At 43.7% G+C, this 23,026-nt stretch overlaps 1 protein-coding gene and 2 long non-coding RNA genes across 9 annotated transcripts in view; 1 reads left to right on the top strand and 2 right to left on the bottom strand.

The window, feature by feature from the left end:
- XYLT1 (xylosyltransferase 1) overlaps positions 1–819 on the bottom strand; it is a 179,601-nt gene extending 178,782 nt beyond the window's left edge. Inside the window, exon 1 of one of the 4 annotated variants that reach the window (XM_068206859.1) lies at positions 321–819. In XM_068206859.1, the coding sequence (XP_068062960.1) occupies positions 321–542 (222 nt within the window). In that variant the 5' untranslated portion in view covers positions 543–819. The remainder of the gene's footprint in view (positions 1–320) is intronic. The other 3 variants (XM_068206861.1, XM_068206858.1, XM_068206860.1) reach the window with 3 other exon arrangements.
- Positions 542–19,174, top strand: LOC137483622 (uncharacterized). 2 transcript variants are annotated; one of them, XR_011004569.1, is made up of 4 exons: positions 542–646; positions 4,229–4,339; positions 15,020–16,154; positions 18,413–19,174. It is a non-coding gene; the product is annotated as an uncharacterized lncRNA (long non-coding RNA). The 2 variants fall into 2 exon arrangements; XR_011004568.1 differs by lacking the exon at positions 542–646 and having other exon boundaries at positions 1,973–4,339.
- On the bottom strand, positions 1,598–22,190 carry LOC137483620 (uncharacterized). 3 transcript variants are annotated; one of them, XR_011004565.1, is made up of 4 exons: positions 21,848–22,048; positions 9,654–9,762; positions 1,832–1,978; positions 1,598–1,733 (listed from the first exon to the last, which is right to left on the bottom strand). It is a non-coding gene; the product is annotated as an uncharacterized lncRNA (long non-coding RNA). The 3 variants fall into 3 exon arrangements; XR_011004566.1 differs by lacking the exon at positions 1,832–1,978; XR_011004564.1 differs by lacking the exons at positions 1,598–1,733; positions 21,848–22,048 and adding an exon at positions 22,061–22,190 and having other exon boundaries at positions 1,877–1,978.
- Between the last annotated feature and the right edge of the window lie 836 nt (positions 22,191–23,026).

Raw genomic sequence — 23,026 nt, 5'->3', positions numbered from 1 at the left:
CAGGCGGCTCTCCCGCGAAGTTCGGGGATGCTGGGATGCCTGCGGCAGGCAGCGCGGGGAACGAACGGGACGAGAGATCGCTCTCTCGGGGGAGGGAGAAGATCCCACGGATGCATTTTCCGCCTCTGCACCGCGGCGCCCCGGGCGCTCCCGCCGGACCGGAGCAGGACCGGCCCCGCACCGCGACACCTGCGGGAGGCGCCCACGCGGGGTGCGGGAACGCGAGCCCCGGGGCGACTTCCCCAAGTTCCCCGCGCCGCAGTCCCGGCAGAAGTGCCGCCAGACGCCGTGAGACACCGCCGCTCCCGCTCCCCGCCTACCATCGCCTTGCCGTGCGGGGCGCCGGGTCCGCGCCGCTGCGGCTGCCCCCGCTGCTCTCCGCCGCGGTCTCGCTTCTCGCGGCCGCCGCGCTGCTCCTCGCCGGCGTCGAGGGAGCTGAAATTCCAGACGAGGAGGGTCTGCAGGAGCAGCACGGTGAGCGCCGCCACCAGCGCCGAGCGGGAGCGCCGCGCCAGCCGCCGGGCGCACGGAGCCGCCACCATCTTCGCTGCTGCTGCCGCCGCCGCGCTCCCGAGAGCCGCCGCATCCGCCGCGGCACCGAGTTTTCAGCCGGGCAGAGCCAGACGTCAGCAGGAGGAGGGCGGAGGTGGGGAAGGAGGGAGGGGGGGAAGGAGGAGGAGGTGTTCGCGGCGCGTGGGGATGGGGGAAGCCGGCGGGGAGCCCTGGCGGCGCGGCAGCCCGCGGCCGGGCCAGCCCGGGGCCAGGGGTGGGGTTGGCGGAGGAAGAGGAAGGAGGAGGAGGAGGAGGGTGGGCTGGAGACGGAGGAGGAGCGGTGCGGGGGCTCGGCGGGCGAGCCCCGGCGCTGCGTGAGGGGAAGGGGCCGGGGCGGGGCGGTGGCGGCTCCCGGCGGGCGGGCGGGCGGAGGGGAGGGGGCGGCCGGCGGCGGGCGGGCGGTGACTGCCATCTTCTGAGGGAACGCGGCCTCACGCCGGGCCGGGCCGGGCCGCGGCACCTGGCGGGCGGCAGCCCCCGCCTGCGGACCGCTCACCGGCAAAAATGGCCCAAATTCCCCGAGGCTGAGGTGATGTTTTGGGTTGGGGTTTTTTTTATTTGTTTGTTTGTTTCCCTGAAGCATAAAGGGTCCCTGGCATCATTTCATCATTTAGCCTCAGCGGATTGAGAGCGAGAGCAAGGTGCAACACCCCACAGCCCGGTGAGGTCTGCAGGGACCAGGCACGAGGCGACTGTAACTGGATGTGCAGTGTCTCAAAAAGTGAACATAACGGACCAGTTCAGTTGCCTTTTTCTCCCATACTGATATTGGCTTTCTAATCTGAAAGATCTCATTATCTGATGATAGGACCGAAGTAGGGAGGTTTTTTTAATCTGCCTGCACAGTGCTTCTTTTTCTAAGCCTAATTCCACTTTACAAATCAAATCCAAAGGTAAAAAATACTATCTCCTGGTAAGAACAGTTGCTTTTTAAAATGACAGCCAGGTAGGATTTGCATAGACCAGCGGGATTTTGTTTCCATTGGAAGTGCTTTAGTTTCTGATCTGAAGAAAATGAAACAAGTAATAAGATTCAGAAGCATCCTTTATTAAGGATCCTGTGAGGCTACAAATAAAATTTTACAGGAGGTATCCTTGGTTGCAACATTTCACAAGCAGATGAAGTATGTGTCAGTTTCAAAGAGTGCCACTCTCTGAGTATCACTGACTGCAAGGTGTCTCTAAAACAGAGAGGTCAAAATACATCATTAGTAACTTCCAGGAAAGTCAGCGCAGAAAGGCTCCTCTCTGTGTGACAGCAGAGCGTGGTCTGGCTGACTTTCCATTCATGCAGTGGAACCGTGTCCCATTTTTGCCAGCTGGGGTGATGGCAGAGAGCCCGTGATAACAAATTTTGACAGTGTCGGGCTTCCACACCAGTTGCACATGCATCAGATTTGCTGGTCCCACAGTACAATGAAGTGAGCTGTTCAAACAAAGAAATGAAAAAGGCCCAAAGTGTTCCTGAATATTCATTCTGACAGGTTCTGCGCAGCTCGGGAAGATGATGGATAATTTTTATTCCGAACTATCAAATAATTGGGCATTATAAAAACAGTCAGGCAAACTTGCTGACAAATACAAGAAAAAAGTGTCTTCCATTTGGGATTAAATGCTTTGCTCTTCAAAAGGAAGTTATGGTCCTAGTAAGTGATTGCTCCCTGCAGCCTTCCTTTAGGCTTGTAGATGGCAGGAGGTGCTCATGGGGCCAGAAAAGAAACAGACTCTGAACAGGCCAAATGGCCAAGCGCTCTCAAGAGCCTCAGGACCTGATTCCAATCCTGCATGCCTCACTGGGAAATGGGAGACTCATTCCCATGGATACCCTAAAATGGCTAAAAGCCCTAACAGCAACATCCAAGGCAGGCAATACTTCAGCACAGGGCAACACTGCTTTCTATAAAAGGAGCATAGCAGTAATTGTGATGAACTTGTGATCCATGGTTCTTCAAATTTTTATGACCTATTGGAAAATTTCCTCCAGATTTTATGGGGTAGCATATATGCTGGAAAATGTCTCTGGATGTTCCTAATCTTTGTATATAATTACTATGACTGATAGGGCAGTGAGGAACAGCAGTGCATGCTCAGTCTCACACATGTCCTACTGAAAGCCCTTCTGGAGAGAAGATTTGTATCCAAACCACAATAATTTATAGGCCATAAAGATCTGAGTCTTCAGTGTAAAGTCAGCCCTGTGTATGGGTGGGAGCGTCAGCATGAAACACTTCTGCACTGACAGAAAAAGCAGAGCACAGAGAAGAGCAGACTCCTCCTCCTTCAACATCCTCCTTTCCCCATATTTAGAGACATGTAAAATCTGGACATTGCAGTAGGTATGGCATTCATTTTTAAAACTGTGGTATAACCAATGACCACTAACTGTTCAAACCATGCTTCTTCTGTGCTAAAGAAAACAGCCAAATAGAAGGAAGAGAATATAACTAATAACATTTTTTTCTTGTGCTGATTCAAACTAAAAAGGGAAAAGGGCAAGGCTGAGCATCTTGAGAATATGAATATGAAAAAAAAAATCACAGAAGCTGAAGAAATGAACTGTACCAATCCAAAGAAAAAACTAAAATCAGAAATTACATAAAACTATGAAATTAATTTTCTTATAATGTAAATGAATAATGGCAGCTTGACTGAGCTGTGCTGCATCAGAAAATATTTAATCAGGTTACACAGAAGACACTTGAGAGAGTTACCACTCTGAAAATTCCCCATGTAGCTCATGTTAGGTAAGAATTAGTATCTAGCACAAAGTATATAAGAGAAAAACCAGATTTGATTCTTATATAAGTATTATGATGGTTGCATGTGACTGTCAGAGTGTTTGAAGCACAGGTAACAACTGTGACTTGGCTAATTTGCTCTAAAATCCCAAGACATAATTGATTTAAATATTTTTTGCCACTGCACAGGTATGTCAGTTCAGTGTGGGAGTGTTTGAGAGATGGAGGCTATCAATCTTGCCTACTTAAAATGATGTAATAAAGGAACCATACTCAGTTCCATTTTAGACTGATCTACTTTGCTAGATTTACCTATCCTGTTATAAAAAAAATTGTTTCCTTCTCCTAATAGTGTAAATATAGTCTCAAATTGCATCAAGTAACCAGACTTTGTACAAAGAAATAAGTGAAGTTGGGAGCAGTGTTAATAAGCAATATCCTTTGCTCCACTTTGCAGAGCTTATGGTCCATCTGGTGAACAAACACTGCAGGCTTATCTGAACTCCAACTCACAGCCTGACTCATAGGCGGTTTCGAAGCACATTCTGTAATCAGTGGAAGACTAAGTTATTTCAGAGTGAAGATTAGCATTTTTCTTAAAAACAGTCAAGTCTTTATCACATCAAAAGTTAGATTTTGGATATGTGTTATGAGATAAAGGGGAAAAAGGTGAATGAACTGATTTGTCTAAGAGTGGGTATCTCCAATATACTCAGTCTTAAAATCTGTGAAGAATACAGAACAAATAGCAAATTTATGTATATTCCTGTGATATCAAAAAAATCACCTAAGGAATGTGCCTTAGGAATAGAAAAGGTTGGAAATAGGCCACAAGCAGTGTTTAATGAGTAATCTACAGTAGCAATGTCTTCTGGAGACTAGTCTTCTTTCCTGAAGTGACAAAGTCTTTCCTTTTTTTTCCCTTCCATCACTACCAGAACAATACAAGATTACTAATCCCTTTAGTGCATATGGAGGACATAGACCTTTTCCCTGGGAGTCTGGCAGTCTTTCTAGTCTAAGCATCAAATCTGAAAGAGCAAAACAGGGTAGAGAATTACTCCTTGAGAATTTCACCATCTCAGACTACAGGTCACTGCCTGCTCTGCAACAAGTTCCCAAAACATTGCTTTTTGTTTTAAACACTGCTATATCGCTAGACTTAAAAGGTAGAGGAAGTGTATTTTGATTTTTTTGGAACCACAGAACCACCATTAACTTCATTTTCTGCAATTCTGTCATTTTATGGTTTACATGTGTGTTCTTTACCACTCAGGTATCCTATACCATGGATATGCACTCTTCCATATTTTCTTTTCATAAACAAAACCAAGATTCTTTGCCAGGTACTCATTTTACATCAGGCTATTCTCCAAGTGGGTTATAAAATTCAGGTTCTCTCTTATGTACATGGGCAGAACTAAAGTCAAAGGAGATGTGACCACTGCATGCAATAAATGCCTTCCATTCTGGTGGTTTTGTAAAACTTGAGATTCCAGCAAACCTTTCTTAATCCACTGTGGTTTAATTTTGCCACATCACAAATGCAAACTCTGGTGTCAATGAATATGCAAAAGTCAAATTTTTGACACCAACATTTCATTGTGGTAACACTGTCTATAAATTATCAACTGAACATATTGTGTCAGGATTCAAAGACAATAAAAGCAGGTTCCATGTTCAGTTTGTATGAAATACATAATATGGATGTGGAATGTATATTACACCTTCCTTCTGAGGGATAAATTTAGTTCAGGACGCTGGCATATGCTCCACTTCAGGAAGTGAAGGAAAATGGAAGAATTATTCCCTTCACCATCACATTAAATCGTCCCTTTTTCTTTATAATCTCTTGCATATAAAACCTTTTGCTATCAATGAGGGGAAATGGCTGTATATATACTTTATATACAGCTCTCCAAGTTGTGTCAGCTTTTTCTTTCAGCCAGTGGTCGAGGATAATCACGGAAGGATTACCCATCTGTTCTTGCCATGTGGCATTCTGTCTCAGTAAGGAGATACTGCAGTTCGCAGCTTCCTGCAGTTCTTTTTTTTCTGATGTTCTCTCATTAACTAAAAATTGTTTTATTATCCGAGTTGCTAAGTTGGAAAGTCTGGAAGACTCATGAAGGTGACCTACTTTGGATTATCTAAATTAGCACTAACTGCTGCCTGTTGCAAATAGCATTTTGTTTAGATGCAGAAGGTTTCTTTGGCTTGGGCTTTCATTCTAGGTTTTGCTTTTTTTTTCTGTCCACTTGATGGAAAAAGACAAGTGGTACACAAAGAAGGGTAATCAAAGGAGAAGAGATGGAAAAAAGTCTTTTTCACTTAGAGTGACTTTATAGGTTGTGTTTACATGATTAGCCAGTTTTTCAGAATACCCAACAGTTTTTAGACTACATTTACTATGATGTCATACCAGTGCAAAGTATATGTAGAGATTTATCCCAGTAATCACCTGAAACATGTTCTATGTGTCTAAACTTCTACTGAGATATCACTATCACTTGCTGCAGGAATAATAACTAGAAAGGAAACAATGTTTTAAAGAAGATTTCAATAGTCTTTCATTTTCCCTAACATTGGAAAATACACTATTTTAGAGACAAAATTTTATTCTTAAGCTCCTGATATGATACAAATTCATCTGTATGAAAGCTTACTCTGACAACATCTGATTAAATAGTGTGACTGTTTTTCATAAACAGAGCCATTTTGTGGTAATTGATTTAATACAAGCTTTTCTGTCAGGAAACGTTTATGTAGGTATGTCAAACCCAGTACTGGCAGCCTCAACAGATCATTTGCTACCACCGATGCACTCGTTCCCTTGTGCACACTGGGCAGTCCCACAGAACAGAACGTGTCACTCTTTGCAACGTGTGACAGGGACATTTGCCTGAGCTTCAGCATAAGGTCTCCAAACCCTTGGACAAAGCTTCCCAGGACAGGAAGTGGGAGAAGTGCATTTGTGCCATTGTCCCTGGGAGAGAGGAACTGAACAGGTAGCTTGATTCCCTGCTGCAGTTTCTAACAGCTTAATTGGCAGAAGAGTGCTTCAGCTTCCCTCTGTCACTGGTCTGCCAACACCATGGGCTGTGTGGGATATTACAGAGCAGAGACAATTATACAAATTTAAGCAAACAAACTTGATAACTATCATTAATCTTTCTGTATTTAGAAAGTCATTAGCAAAAGCAGGTGCAAAAACCTGTTTGGCTGTAATTTGGATGCTACAAGAAAAGGAAATTTTCAGACAAGGTATTTGATGTTTGATGTGCCTTAAAAGATATGCAGGGTTTGTTTTTTGGTTTGGGTTTTTTTTGGGTTTTTTTTTTTTTTTTTTAAGAGTAAGGCATTAGTCCATGTATGGCAAAGATGACCATGTCATACATTATATCTTCTGAGCTGGAAGGGACCCACAAGGATCATCAAGTCCAAGTGAATGGCCTGTACAGAGATCCAACCCACAAACTTGGCACTATTAGCACCATGCTCCAACGAACTGAGCTAACCCAATGTAGGTCTGTATGGTTTGGGCTTTGTAATGATTTCTGCTTTGATGAACTTGAGGGCTGGAAGGAAAAAGAGCTGGTAAACCTATCTGTCCACATCAGCAACCTCACACAAAACACACCAGCTCCCTGCAATTTGCAGAGCTGTGCTGCTGACCGTGCCTGAGCAGAGGCTACTACTCAGTGCTGGCTTGCACACACTTGTAATCAGTGGTTTGCCTGCTGGTGTGTCAGCCTGCAGCTGCACAAATCAGGTGTGTTTGGACATGGCCCAGTTACACCACACTACAGCACATACTAGTGTAACCACTTTTAAGGAGAGGGCATGGTCTGGTGCCCACCATTGCAGCTCTATCAGTTTTGAAAATTGATTCTCATCTCACATAGAAGCACTGTGGATGTGCTGACTCTTCAGTGAGGGCTGCTGGAGGCACAGGCTTGTTTGCTCTGTGGTCTCACTGAGGGAGATACTAAATTCTGCTGCTTCTACTTCATTCAGGTCTGCCTTATAAAATGGAGATATTTACATGACTGCAGTTCTACCTTTTGAATAGTACAGTTCTTGCCATGAAACTCAGTGCTGAAATTACTAGTTCCTTCCACCTATTTCATTATTAAGCTGTGGGTATGACACACATCCTGACAACTCGTTTGCCTGGAGAAGGTTCTGCTCCAAAAGGCCAGGAGGCATTTGCCACTGTTGTGGTGGTGAGGTGATGTGCAGGAGACACCTGCCTCTAGTTCATGTGCTGCATTGCAGAATTGCTCAGATACCTAAATGCCTGTATGCACAAAACCCAGGATATACATGTATAGGCCTTTTGAATAGACAAGTAGATGCCATGGATTAAAGTGTAGCTCACAGAATACAGATTAGGGATTGGAATTTAAATTGCAATACTTTGCCCCAGGACTGATGCTAGAATGTGTTACCTTTCTTGTACAGGCAGAGAAAATTAAGAAAAGAAACTAAATATTATTCAGTGAAAGGGAAAATAAGCAGACTCTAAATGATTACACCATGCTCTTAAAACAATTTAAGTATTCTGCAAATTAGCAAAAGATAAATTCTTCAGGAAATCCATATTACAAGTTATTTGTATATATTGTGCAAGTCACCCATAAGATCAAACAAAATGTTATGATGAATTTTAATCCAACTTCTGAATTGTACTAAATTTTGACAACACATGAATGATCCACTTCAACACAATCTGCATTTTCAACAAAGTCACTCATGTGACATATGGCTCTTTTGCCCTTGGATGGCTTCTAGTATTGCAATTTGATGTAACAGTGGCACATACCTTTCTTGATTAGTGAAAGTTTTGCATTAGATCTTTCTTTTGCTGAAAAGTATTACAATAAAATATTTTATATCTCTCATGATGTAAATAAGCACCTGAAATTCCTATAAATTCAAGCAATTAGGTCTTGACCCAAGACAGCATTTAATGACTTGCATGGTCCCATTGAATCTGGGGACATAAGCAAGGGCTTCAATCAAAACATGTAGTTAGGAGCTTTGCTGAGTTAAGGCCTTACAAAATGATGCTATGCAGATCAGCTACTATTAATAAAATATAATTTGGTGAATAAGGTAATTTGCTTGTTAGCCAAAAAAGAGGCTCTAGATTCCTTCTCAAAAAATTATATACAGGCAGATTTCACATTCCTCCTTAACCCTGATCCTCCACATTTACACAACTGTTGATGAGACTATAGCTGATCCTATACAACATTGAAACTTCTCAAATGGCCACATTCTTGCCTGGAAACTGAACCAACAAATTTGGTACAGCCAGATGAACTCCACTGAAACAGATTCTTACCTCAGACTTAGATTTACCTGAGCACAGATGAAAAATGCAAAGAGGATCTGTATCATTTATTTTTAAGCCCCATGTGGTGAAGAAAAAGGCATATTATGCATTTCATGCATTATTCTCTACTTTGTGCTGTATATAATTGGCAGAGCTTTTCAGTGAAAAAACTATCTGGCCAAATTCTCAGAGCCTCATGCTCTGCAAAAATCTATCTTAAGTTAATCTATATTAGGAGTAATATTCAAGTTGACTGCATTCATATGAAAAATGTATTTTAAAAGGTCTAGAAGATACAATCTGCTATTTCTTGCCCAGCTTTGTTCCCTGCTGTTGTTGGTCTCTCACGGGATTTCTTGCAGAGTGGTTAAGTGATCTACACTGAGGTTTCAAAAGCAAAGATAATAGGAGTTCTATTCATGGGTTAAACACTTAACTGCTTTAATACAAGATGTGTAGGAGCAGCCCCTAATGACATTCAAATCTTGTTATTGCTGTGCTTCATTATAGGATATACTTGGTTTTGTGGCTGCAAGAAGCAATTGTCAGAGATGACTGTAAATCCTGAACAGCAAATAAATCCCAGCACATGGAAAAAGATGCCTGATTTTGCTCTTACAGCAGGACATCTTTGGACTTCAGTGCTGGCTCCTGACTTACAGCAATGCAAGTGACCCAGAGCAGTCAGTGGCTGGTACCATACCTTCCCTGGGGTCTGGCTGCAGGGGCACCAGCTCTTAACTTCACATTGGCCTAACATTTCTAACCCTTCTTTTTCAAAACACTGCTGCCTGTTCTTAGGGTCTTGGCCATTCCCCTAAAAACAGTATTGTGGCAAGCTCTGAGCCTTCAGTGTCTTTGAATCACATGTCCAACTTATTTTTCTTACATCCTCCAAGGCTTGCTAGTACTTGTCACCATTCCCTGGTGGAGATAATTCTACTGGAAACATTTACAGGAACACTCCTACAGTTCCTCAAGCAAATTAGCTTGGACTATCCATTTATAAATTTTAAATTTACCCAGCTGGCTCTGTCAGAAGCCTATTAGGCAGCATTCTCACAAACTGCTCTCCTTCAGAGTAGTAAAGACTATTTGAGAATGGTGATTTTGTCCTCTGACACAGCTGGACTGGAAAGGAAGTTGAAATGAGTGAAAAGAGCAACCCCTCCCTGGGTTTCTAAGTAATTGTGCAAAAGGGCTAAAAAACCACTTAGTCTTACTATGGAGAAATGAAAATGGGCACTCTGAACAAGGAGAAACACTTCTGGCTCTGCTGTTCATTGTCTCACATTGCCATTTGCTTCCTCCTCTGGACTAACCTGCAAAATATTACTGTTGACCAAACACAAGTGTCATGGGAACAATTAAAAATTTTGTGGAGGAGAGAGTGCCGTATTCTTTACCACACCTTGCTAAAAGTCAAAGAGCAAACCATCCAAGTCCTTAACTCAGCATGGGGTAACATTGGAAATGGTAAATTCTGTGACACAGACTATCTGTGCTCTGTCATAAAGGGAAAAAAAGATAAATAAAAATATGTACTGTATATCTTGGGACAATATCAGTAGATATGCTCATGGCCTTGAAATATACATAAGACTGTTGCAAAGAAAAAAACAATTAATTGTTCTGAGTTCAATTACAACAAGAAAATGTTTAGAAAGACACTAATAAAACTTTCTAGGCACAGTTAAGATAATTTAGGAAAGTTGTGAGGTTTTCCAAAAACAGTTTAGATTAATAAGCTGTTGGAATGGCTTCAGTGCTTCTGATTTTCCCCGAGGTCAAAATGAGTTTTCAGGATCCCTTCCATCCCAATATGCTGCAATGCTATAGAACGTGCTAGCAGGTGAACCAAAGGGGCAGGAGCCTGCCAGTTCCACATGGAAACACAGATGAATTTGATGTTTCCTATCTGCAAATCAGGATTCTAGAAAAATAAACACAGTATTAATAGATAGTATTATTTCATTGAAAGAATCTAGAGAAACAATTGCAATGAGAAGATCCAATCATGCCTTAAGGAATGCTTGCAAAGAGCAGAAGCAGGAGAACTGAATTCACTGTTTGTGGCAGGCTGGCAGCACCCGCCAAGGGAGTGCTGCATTTCCCACCCCAGTGGGCAGAGCCTGTGTGGGCAGCTCCTCTGCGTCCCTCATTTAGAGGCTAATTCAGCTTTTAATTGACTGAGCTCACCCTTTGGCTGGCAGGAGTCATTCTGCATACAGATCCCTGGCTGTCCCTTGCACGTTGCATGCACTGCAACTGTGTGGCCGAGACAGCTCCTCTCCTTCAGAATTCATGGTGAGCGCAGCCATTACAGCAAACAGCTAAATACGGCTTTTGGCCGCCAAATTTCAGTTTCATTGCTGTCAGAACATCACTTATCATGGCTGGGCTATAATTTTCAGGCTTGTAAAACCTCAATTGTCATGTTTGGATTTTCTTTAACACTTATTATAAATGCATGAATTTGATTTGTGTAGAATGGAATGACTGTCAGTGGCTCAGGGATTTGGCAAAAAGCTTCATACATTTCATCAAAATTCTGTTTGGCCTAGAGAGGCGTTACAATTCTAGATAAAAAAATGTGCTTTTTTAATGCAGAAGTAATTTGTAATAGAATGTTCCAAAATAATTCTGTATTAAAGATGAACCGAAACAAAAACAACATGATCTTTTCCTCTCCACCATGGGAATTAATTCAGATTGAGGAAATGGAATTGAGAGAGTCTGATTTGACACATTTTGCAAAATACATGGTGGGTGAGAGCAGGGGAAGGAAGCAATTCCATCACCTTGAGCAGGAGGCCAAGAAGTGAGCACGGACAGTTCCTTGCAGTAATCCTTGGAGCTGTCTAGGAGCCTTAGGTAGTGTTAGGGAGCAGCAACATTTGTGTAAATCATAATTAGTAACAAAGCAAATTACAGTAAGAGCTCTTCGGTAAACAGAAAGAGGAAGCCTGCTAAAATTTGCTTCCTTTTAGTAGGACAATTTGGATTATTTATAGGCATCTGAACATTTGGAAAAATCTAGGAAGAATCTTAAAATGCCCTATTTCTAAAACAAAAGATAAAATTTTACCCTTTTTGGGTCATATAACTTGGAGCTATATTTACATTTGGTTGAAGCATTTGACTAAGCAAATGCATATGTATGAGGTTGTATTTTTACACTTAATTTTGGGGTTTTGGTAAGTGCAAATGATGGAAGAAGTTAATATGAATAAATTGGCACCAGCTTAGAAGTCATCTCATTGCAAGGCGAGAGACATTTGGGACTGTTCATCACCTTGCTACAGGGAAAGCTTCTGTGTTAAGTCAGTCAGTCACATGTTATGTATCAGGAATGTTTTCAGCTCTAGGCTGAGGAACTGCAAGCTCTTGAAGGAGCCAAGAAACAAATGTAATACTTGAGCATGTTTACTGTAAAATGAAGGGCTATTTTATCTCGATCAAATAAACCAACAAGTGAACTGCAAATCTGATACTGAAATAAATCCAATTTTCTCTTGTGTAATTGCTTATTTGATTCTCAACTATGACATGAAGTTAGAAAACAAATTGATATTCTGTCGCTTCTGTTTCAGTAAACTTAACTCAAACAAGTTGCCCTTTAGGTGCATTTTGGATGGAACGGTACTTTATCTTCATCCCAAGGAAATCAGTGTATTAAATTTGTTTGAAAAAATATTATCCAAACCATGACTCCTTTTCAGACAGTGTTTGAACTGCATACTAAAAAGGCCAAATTTCCCCCGAGAGCCAGCACAAGCACAGAGAAGATAAGTACTGTAGTATATCCTCCCCCTGCAAGAAAATGTACCAGCAGCAAAGACACAACACAACCACAGACAAGCTCAGTAGGCACAGAAACTGCAGAGATCTTGTGGGCACGGGCATCTTCCTCTTTCCTCATGGCCAAAATACAATCCTGATGTGACTCAGCATTTAAAGAATAAGCTAAATAGACCCTATACTGTCTCAGCCATGATCAGAATACTAAATCCAACACCACATCTACACTGGGTGAAGTTAAAGGTGTCAAAACCAAAGGACACCCTTTCTGCTGAGAAGTTCTAGGGGCTGAAAATGTTTGTTAAAATAAAAGAGAATCAAGATTCACACAAAAAAAAAAAAAAAAAGAAAAAACCAACAAAACAAAACAAACAAACAAAAAAAAAAAAAAACAAAAAAAAAAAAAAACAAACAAAAAAAAAAACAAAAAAAAAAAACCAAAAACAAAAAAACCCACACAGCTAGGTTGTTTAGCACAGCAGAGGTCAGCACAACGGGCTGGCTGACTCTGCAGCTGGGCACCGTATGGAAAGGCTGGGATCGAAACCGCCGATAGAGCACCTCACCCTGGACTCGCAGGGAATAATCTTTATCAGCTCTAAAGGTCAAATCAAGGCAGGTTTAGGGAAAAAAATCCCTTTAAAAGGTCCAAGGCATAACTAATTCATATCTGTGCAAGCTGAGAGAAGATTTCAAAAATGGTCCCTGTGATGTTTTTTATATTTTTCAATTTTATAAATGTAGGAAAAAGGTTGTTGTGGACAAATTACCATTTTTAGTGATATGTTCTATTTAATTATAAACAATTTCACATTAGTTCATATGCTTAAAGCTACACTATTAAAATCAGTGTTACAGAAAAAAATATTAATTAAATAATGAGGTAGGACAAGTTAAGACATGGCACTAAATACCAGTAGGGGTGGGGTAACAATTTGTAGGAACCGGGAACATTAACAGAGAATTTCCAGAGCAATCCAATTCTCCCCATTCAAAAATTCTATTAATGTATATTTCTACTCTGTATACAATAACCATAACTACTGCTAAAATGTTTAGATTTGATGTAATATGTACTAGTTCCTCTGTTGTGGTACCCTTGGCCCTTAGATAATAAATAACATTTGCTTTTTAGGCTTGTCGAGGCATGTCTCTAGGACACTCTGTGGATAACATCCAGATGACACTTTCTTATATCTTCCTTGAATAAGAAGGTTGCCATACTCTTCATGCCATACTCTTTGCTGACTAATTTCATTCAGATTTCACTGTGATTCTACATTTTCTGGTTTACTTTGTGTATTCTTCTGGCACATACTTGCCTCTAAATAAATTCAGGCTATTACATGTAGAGGGATCTTATTTTGCAAGATCTTTCTCAGAATCAAAAGTATTAGAGCTGATAAAAATAAGATGTCTAAGACAGGTAAACTCGGATTTTTCAACAAATCCTTAGTTGCAAACCATCATCACTTTCTCTGATTGGGAGTTTTCTACAGACAAACTATATCTTCTTTTCAATTTGCTCTTCACAGTTACTTAAAAAACTGATGTTTCACTACCAGAATTTGTGCTTCACAATTGATTACCCATATTGTGGTTGTCCTGTGGAAAACATCCCATGGGAGAGCCATGAGGCTCACAAAGAAGTTTCAAGACCTATGTATGAGCACCTTCAAAGCAGAAGCAAAATTCCATTTACATTTGCACAGGTAGCCATTTTCATTAAAACCATGGATTTATCTGTATAAGTAAGCACAGCGCAGAATTGCTTTCAAAAGAAATCAGTGATCTGAAGAACTCTTTTCCCCCCACTTCGTCCCATTGTAAGTAACAGTGCATTGATTATTTTAATAATAACAAAAAATGAAGAAAGAACAGACCCCAAAGAAGATATGAGTGATCTGTAATGTGGGATGAAGTGCAGATCTGTGAGTGAAAGAAGGGCCTGGCGGGGCTCTTCCTGCTGGGAGAAGCTGATGTTGCTGCGTCACAGTCACAGGGTCTGTGCTGGTCTGAGAGCCCTGGGTGCAAATCAGCTCTTGTCTCCAGCCCAGACAATCCTGTTTCTGTCACCAGGGTTTTACATGCAATAAGGACCTTCCTTGGCAGCTGAAGGTCACAGCTGGGACAGAGAAATGTGCAGGAGGGACAGACTCAGGGGGATTTGGATTAGAAGATTCAGAAGCTGTGATGAATTTGGTGAAAAAACCACAATTTTTTGGCATTTAACCAGAATTATTCTGTTTAGAACTCAACCAAAAAAATCTAATGTTAGCATAACACCAGAACACAACATCATCTTCAGTCCCAGCATGTAGTTATGTTTTCCTGCTTTTTTTCAATATTGTGGAATAAATACCTGTCCTGATTTACATGTAATGAATGCAGTGTATTAAATTTGTAATGTTTCTTCTGGGCTTAGTACATCTCTTTCATCCCCACTATCATTATGTTAATGATGTAGTGAAATAACATTGATTTTAAAACTCTCATTTTCTGCCTTGTTAAAAAAAACCCAAACAGATATAAAGCCTAAAATATGATTTTTGCCCCAAAAGCAGAATATTGTTGGCCTGCCCTACAGCACCTGGATTAGGAACAAAGGTGAAGTCACAAACCTGAGTATCAGGAACTCCCTTGAAATGGGAGTGGAGAGGCAACACATAACCCACAAACAACAACGTATCTGAAGAAAGAAATGCAATAAAAATTGGGTAAAATTATCCCCTGAGTAATGTTGGATGAAATCCAAACTAAAATCACTGAACAGTGAAGCTATTCCAATTTATGCCACAGCAACATCAAAATACTTCCTTCTCCTCTATAAACATCCTTTAATTCTTTCTGGAAAATGGAAGAGTACCACATGTGACAAGTGTTCCTAAGCAGCATGCTGAGCACCAAATGTGAACTATAATTCATAATTCATGCTCAATTAATCATAATGTATAAGGAATGGCTCTGTTAATGCTTCTGCTAACTACCTAACCTATTTTGAGAGATGCAGGCAGAATTTCAGCTTTTGTGGCTTGCTGTTGTGAGTGACAGACTATGGATACCCCAGCAGCTGTCAAAGTCACCAGATTTCCCTCAATGAAGAAAAAATCAATTCTCAGTATTGCAGGAGGCTAAGAAAAGCTCTGAAAAGCAGAAGTGACAGTCTGTGAGGGTGGAGAACGCTATCTTTTCTCATGTAAATCCCACTGAAAAGCAGCCTGTGTAATCCAAGCCTTGCATCAAACTAAGATTTGGAGCAACCTTAATTTAGCAAGTGAGCAATTTCCAAACGATACAACTGAAAGAGGAGAGGTCTGGTGTCTCCAGATATTGTTCTGGAGTTATTTTTACATGGCAGGCAGGGAGCAAATCCTGATTTAGAGGAAGAAGCTTTACCTTCACGTGCTACTATTTTTGTTAATCAGAAGGAGGAGTTAAAAATGGACTGGCTCTTTACTCTGCTCCATTCACATTCTGACAGAGGAAACTGATTGGAATCATTAAAGACACACTTACAGCTGATGGACCTGGACTCAGCCTCTCTGCCCCAGAATCTGTTTGTGGATATTAGAAAGCTGGACTTTGTGGTCCACTATTTCTGAGCTGCATAAGCTGGCAAGAAAAGTGGGAACTTGATGAATCCTTGAAATCCTCTGGCCTAATTTGTGTCGTGTACCCCACAGGTACACAGTGATATTCTAGAATGCCCACAGCATATTCAGGTAAGGGCTTATGTTAGAAAACACATATAAAATTACCATGACGAAAGAGGAGAACTGCATAAGGAACTCTGATGTGTTCTGCCAATGAAATTGGGCTGTTTCACCCTGCCACCTAAAGCTTAGGGACAATATGGAACATATTTTTCAAGCTTCCTGCAATAGGATTCCAAGAGTCTCCTGCAGCCCTCAGTATTGCAGGGCTTTCCAGCCAGGAGAAGCCCAGATAATTGTATTCCAACCTGTCATCACTAGACTTTGGGGTGTTTTCTTTTTCCTCCCTCTCCATTTTTAATAGCTATTTTCCATCTCAAACCAGTAAAACCTGCCATGGAAAGCTGAGCTCAGCATTAGAGCGCCGCTCTTGGAAAATGTCTTGGAAAACTATTAAAACACGTAGCATTCTTCTTCCTTGAATATCAATTCCCGGCTGTTTTGAACATCAGGAGAGCACGACCGGACAGAACCCGGTGCAGGGAGCACAGGGCGGGCCGTGTGTATGGAGGGGCAGCGCTCCCGCCCGTGTTTAACCGAGACCAGCAAGGCTGGGCAAAGGGGGGGCGATGCCGGCGCCCTGGGTCACAACACGGTGCCCACCTGAGCCCTCCTGTGCTCGCCTGAACTCACCTGAGGTCCCCTGTGCTCACCTGAACTCACCTGAGGTCCCCATAGCTCACCTGAACTCACCTGAGCCCTCCTGTACTCACCTGAACTCCCCATAGCTCACCTGAACTCACCTGAGCCCTCCTGTACTTACCTGAGCTCACCTGAGGTCCCCTGATCCCTCCCGTGCTCACCTGAACTCACTCGAACTCACCTGATGTCCCCTGAGCTCACCTGAGCCCTCCTGAGCTCACCTGATGTCCCCTGAGCTCACCTGAGGTCCCCTGAGCTCACCTGAACTCACCTGATGTCCCCTGAGCTCACCTGAGCCCTCCTGAGCTCACCTGATGTCCCCTGAGCTCACCTGAGGTCCCCTGAGCTCACCTGAACTCACCTGATGTCCCCTGAGCTCACCTGAGCCCTCCTGAGCTCACCTGATGTCCCCTGATCTCACCTGAGGTCCCCTGAGCTCACCTGAACTCACCTGATGTCCCCTGAGCTCACCTGAGCGCCCGCGGGAGCAGCCGCGCCTCCGCCCCCTCGCCGCCAGGTGGCGCCGCAGCACCGGCTCAGGGGGGGCGCGGAGCCCGCGCGGGACCGGGATCGGGGACCAGGATCGGGATCGGGATCGGGGATCGGGACCGGGGACCGGGATCGGGACCGGGGATCGGGGATCGGGGACCGGGATCGGGGATCGGGGACCAGGATCGGGATCGGGATCGGGGATCGGGGATCGGGGATCGGGGACCGGGACCGGGGATCGGGGAGCCGCTCAGGGCCAGCAGCTCGCCCGACCGTCAGGGAGCGCACCCTGAGCCTGCCCTGCAGCTTTTATTCGGAATAATTTCTCGTGCTGCTGCGGTTGCGGCGGTGCCGCGGCCGCAGTGCCGAGCGCTGCCCAGGAGATGGGATCTGCACCGCCAGGGTCAGACACCGCCTCTCCCGCAGCCACCGTGAAATTGGTCCTCTGCGACCATGAACGTACTCGCAACAGCCTGATCCTCAGACAGCGCCCACACATGAATAAGTGTACTCAAATTCACAGTCCCACAGAATCCAATTAAACAACGCAAGAGCATAAAGTTACTCATGTATTCATGGATACGGATAGCTGCGTCCAACATTTACTTTGGTCTGGTGCCAGTTACAGTAACCATCACTTATCTGCATTTCATTTCTCAGCTCTACAATTAAAAGTTACATTCAAGCATCCTCCTCCCAAGTGGGCCCACAAGGATGAAACTTTTATAGGTCTTGAAATACATTACGTATCCACTACTTGTGTTTGGTGTCCGGGAAATCTCCAATGGACTCTATAGGGAAACCACAAAACAGTGTACTATGTATTCGGGATTTCGTGCCGGTCTCAGTAATTGTTACAATGTCAGAATAAAAGGAACATAGCTATTTGATAATTAATTACACTCTAATTGCATTCACCTGGGAAAAATAGATAGCACTAAGGGGCAAACAGGGGTCAATAATATTAGTATAGGTGATCACCAATCTTGCATATACAAGCACCAATTAGTTAAGCAGAGTCAGTGATAATTTGCATAAAGGATTCAGAATGTAGAGATAAACACATGGAAAATAAAAGAAATAAAGCTACAACTTAATCTAAACTAGTGATCCATTTTCCTTTTCTATGGTTGCAGCAGTAGGTTAACCCCTGGGAGGAATGGGAGCACCAATGCCACCTCCACAGCTGAACTGTGCACAATCCACCTCTGCAAAGAGCGTCCCTGCACGTTTTGGAGTGCAGCAGTGCTACATGAATGTGTGTAAGAGAGATGGAAAACCAGGGCTGTTTAATGACAAGCATCCTGTATAATGACAAGCAGATGGTGCAGTGTAACTTGTCCCAGACGTGGCTGGAGCTGGTTCTCTGCTCAGGCAACACAGTTGGGCCATCCACAAGCAGAAGGAACTGCTGGTGAAACTTTCTTACCCAAGCGTGGGGCCCTGGTCTTTCATCTAACAGAGGGGAAAAAATAGACAGAAACAAGGCTTGACTGCTGCTGATTCATAGGGTATTGCACCAAGCCACAAAGAGAGGTCAACTTTGGGTTGCTATTTTGAGGCCTCTTACTAGTCTTCAGTGTAGCAGAGCTTTTCCCCAGCCCTCAGCTCAGCAGCAATGACACAAATGAATGGACTCTTTTATGGGTTTGGTAGCAGAGAGCTCCCCCAGGACTCCTTGGCTTGTGCCTACAGAATCTCGGAGTCACACATGAGCCCCACCCAAGCAGCCTAAAAATCACTGCTGCTGACCCTGGCATTCAAACACATCGATGAGCAGTCAAGAAACAACAGCTTAACACAACCAATGAGAACATGAAATTTGTGATCCCTGAACTAACAACCTCAAAGCTCAAAGACCTGTGGCTGTATTCAGTTGGTATCAGCCCAAATGGCTGAGCATTCCAGCACTGCACTTCCAGGGCTGCTGGGTTTAGAGGAGCTCAGCCCTGCCCTCAGCCTGAGCCAGGCTGCCTTGCAATCTGATATTCTCCTCAGGCATTGCCAGGGTAGGGGAGGAGACAAATCATCGAAAAGGAGCCTTGCAGCATGCAGAGAGAGCACCATGCTCAGCTACTGAAGTGCAGGGTCTGCTCCTGCACATCTGTGTTGCCGTTTAGTCCTTACACATGGATTCCTTCTCTCCTGGGACTTGCAGCTGGTTCAGCATTTCCACTGCCTTTTCCTTTGCTGATATGCAGTGGGTGTAACTACTGCCCATCTGCTACATGGACTTCATGCGTGGTCAAGTAGTTCTGTACAATTTTGTTATTATCATGCAAACTACTGCCTTTAGGACTGAAAAGCATCCGCTTCTCAGGTGGAAGCATGGAAGTTCTTGGCCAGGGTGAGGAACCATTATATACCTACAATTCAAAGTGCAGTTCTTTTAAACTGAACTATGATGAAAAATACCATTTGTAAAAATAACTGTGATGAAGTTTCCAGGCCTCATAAGGACTCTGGGACTCCTGCGTGGTTGTTGGATAAAAAAAGAATGTGCAGTCATTTCACAAGCAGCGATAAGGCCCCTGTTCTCTTTGATTATAGCCATTGGTGAAATGACAATTTTTCATTAGGCCCTTTCTATGGTCCATGGAATGGAGAGCGGGTTGTCCAGCATGAGGCCAGGACAGGCCCCAGCAGAACATCTGAAATCCAGCTGCTAATCCAAGAATGCCTTTGCTGATGGGATCCATAACTGGAACTGATTACAGACCCATCCAAAGCCATGTACATCCCAGATCCTTGGGAGCATTATTCTCACACAACTGTTCTAACCTTGAGGATGACTTGAGCTCTCATCAGCCATCTGCCTTACAATAAGCTGACATCCTTATGTATTCTCTCTGCCAAAAGGCAACTTTTAAAATGCTATCTAAAAAAACCTGTGTACAAATTAAACAGTCAACACATTTTACTGCTGCTCAGTAACTAAAATGCTTTCACTATGCTATGCAATCTATAACTGCTGAAATTACTTTCATGTGTGTTTATAAGTCTTCCTATATTTTCTCCTCATTACTCCAAATACATTTTAAAAGCTTGTTAAGATAGATTTGTTGGTATTTTGTATCTAGCTGACTGCATGTTAAAGGCTTGAACCGTAACTTTCCTAACTTGAAATACACTATTCTTCACACTGCTTGTTAAAACACATATCATTCCAACCATGTACATTAATTGGCTTGTCTGGGGAAACAGAACTCAGTTTATGAAGTCTGTCATCCTGCTTTGTAGCTTAATTATAGAATAAAATTAATTTTCCTTCCCCCCAGCCAGACTATTTGCTCTGCTTTTTTTCTTTCCCACCCCCCCCCCCCCCCCCCCTTCCTCACACTGCTGTTTAAATTCCAGGGCTGAGTAACTGATCCTGCTTCAGCATCTGCTCCCAGGGCTGGTGGTGAGTGCAGCATTCCTCAGGGAATGCAGGCTCTGCCAGGGTCCTAAGCTGCACTGCTAACCACCTGGGGCTGAGAGGTGCTGGCAGACAGTCATGCCCAAGCTGAAGTCTGCCATTTCCAACAGAGGCAAATGATTATTTAAGTTATTGCACACTGACTTGTGATGTTCTGTGTACACCCAGTCCCTCTACAGTGCAGCAGGGGCTGCCACATACCCAAAAAGCAGAGAAGTTCAGACATTTCCAGGGACAAAGGAACAACAAACCTGTAGAAAACAGGTGGAGTAACTCTTGTCAGAGCCAACCCTCAGTGAGAGCTGACATCAAGCTCCTTTGAGACCAACATTCTGAATAAAGTGCCCACCATTGGTAACTCCACTGGGTTCACCCTAAGGGTTTTGTTTTCCAATAGCAGTCCTTACTCACGGGTCAATGGCACAGCCAGAAGTCAAGAGCAGCCCAAATTAGACTGCCCAGGAGTGAGGGAAACTCAGGCGGCTCAGTACAAACCACAGAACTGAAGGATTAAGTCACAGGTCAGCAGCTGCAGTCACAGCAGGACTCCTGCTGACTTCAGAGGCACCAGGAGCTCCCCCATGGAAGGAAAAAGGAGTTTATTCCTAACAACTGAAACCTAATGTACTCTAAGAAGGGATTTAAAAAATATGCAGAATTATAAGAGATCTCTGTGAAAATTAACTTTTTTATTACACCATCCTGCTCAGGGTCTAAATCCAGAGCGCTCATCCAGAAAGTCCCAGCTCCCTAAACCTCCACTCTTCTGAGTGTCCCCTTGATAGGTTGATTTTAAGGCAACTCTCCAGCAGTGGAAGAGTGCAAAGCAGCAGGAGCCTGAAGCACTATACACCCCTTACAATACCCAGGTATGCTAATTGTTTCTGCCTTCTCTAACTCACAATTCTGCATGTTTTAGAGCTCAGATCCTGTAAAAAGTCTTCTGAATCAGAAGCCAGAATATTAACTCAGAGCTGTGATAATTTGGGATAGAAATCAAAATTATCAAACTTCACAATGCACATGCTACTGCAAATTTGGCTTCTTATCACACACAACCTAGTTTCCCTTTACAAAGGGATCAATCTAGAGCAAGACACGTGTCTTCCAGCAAGCAGCCCCTCTGTAAAAAAATTCAGGTAAAAATCCTTACTTTAAGAAAGGCACCAGGATCCTCCAAGTTCTCCCTTCTGACTGCACCAGCCCACTGCCCCCACAATGGCAGGAAGGCTGTATATGCCAAGAGTTATTGGCATCATCTCTAACTAGGCATTCTGCTAGTGATTTAGGAAATCTGTTAATGGGAAATTAATTGGAATCAGGATCAGCCAATTGCACAAATTTTCCCCTTGATTAACACACCCACTTGTCGACAGGATGAATTACAAGTCGTGCCATTCACTAACATAGCTGGGCCCAAGGGAACTCGGTGCTCTTGCGGTGTGGTGGCATTTAATGTGTCCAGGAACTGGTGATGCTGGCAGGGTTTGCAAAGCTGGGGGTGTCACAGCAGCAACTGAGCAGGGACAGCAGAGCTCAGTCCCACCCAGCCCCTGCCTGACCTGCCCTGGGCTGGGGCTGCAGCCGATTGCTCGGCTCTGCAGAGTGACAGTGACACCAACACGGTGTGCCCAGCCAGGAGCTCCACAGCTGCAGCGCCTGCACCAGCCCTAAGAAAGCACAAAGTGGGGAAAGGTGAGCTCAGCAGAGCCCAGCACAGCCTGTGGTGCCTCCCTGCTGCTGGGAGGGCTGCGGGTTTGGTTGCTGCACACCCCTCCTGCCCGGCTTGGCCAGCACCGCTCCACCAGAGCCGGTCTGCACACAGCACAGCTGGCAGCCTTGCTCTGCTGCCTCCACAAGCAGCCAGCTTATTCTCGTGGTATTTCTTACAGGCTCAAATCTTCATCTTTCTTACGTTTGTAACTTAAGAAACCTTGTGAAGCCACTGAACTTAGAGTAGTGCAAGGCAAGTGTGGAGTCAAATGGGGTCAGCAGATGCCCAGCAGAGCTGTGGGCTGAGGGCACTCTGACCCAGGAGCACCCTGAGCTCTCTCCTCTGTCCCACTGTGTCCTGGAGCAGCCTCTCCAGAGTGTGCCAAAAATACCCACAGCAAACACCAGCGGGTACATGGATATTCATTTCTTCAGTGCCATGAGTATTACCAAATTATTTCTGAATAAAAGCCAGAAAGGGTTGCCACAAGCATTTAGATTTGGCCTAATGCTGCCCCAGCACCATGGGAAGAACATGGCTTGCTAGGATAGCTTGCCATGGGACTTAAGGCAGGCTGTTTTCCTCGAGTTCAGTGTTCTACAATTCCACATTAAGTAC

Source organism: Anomalospiza imberbis, chromosome 16 (genome assembly GCF_031753505.1).
Source record: "Anomalospiza imberbis isolate Cuckoo-Finch-1a 21T00152 chromosome 16, ASM3175350v1, whole genome shotgun sequence".
Classification (NCBI taxonomy): domain Eukaryota; kingdom Metazoa; phylum Chordata; class Aves; order Passeriformes; family Viduidae; genus Anomalospiza; species Anomalospiza imberbis.
This window is presented reverse-complemented; position numbering and strand designations above follow the sequence as displayed.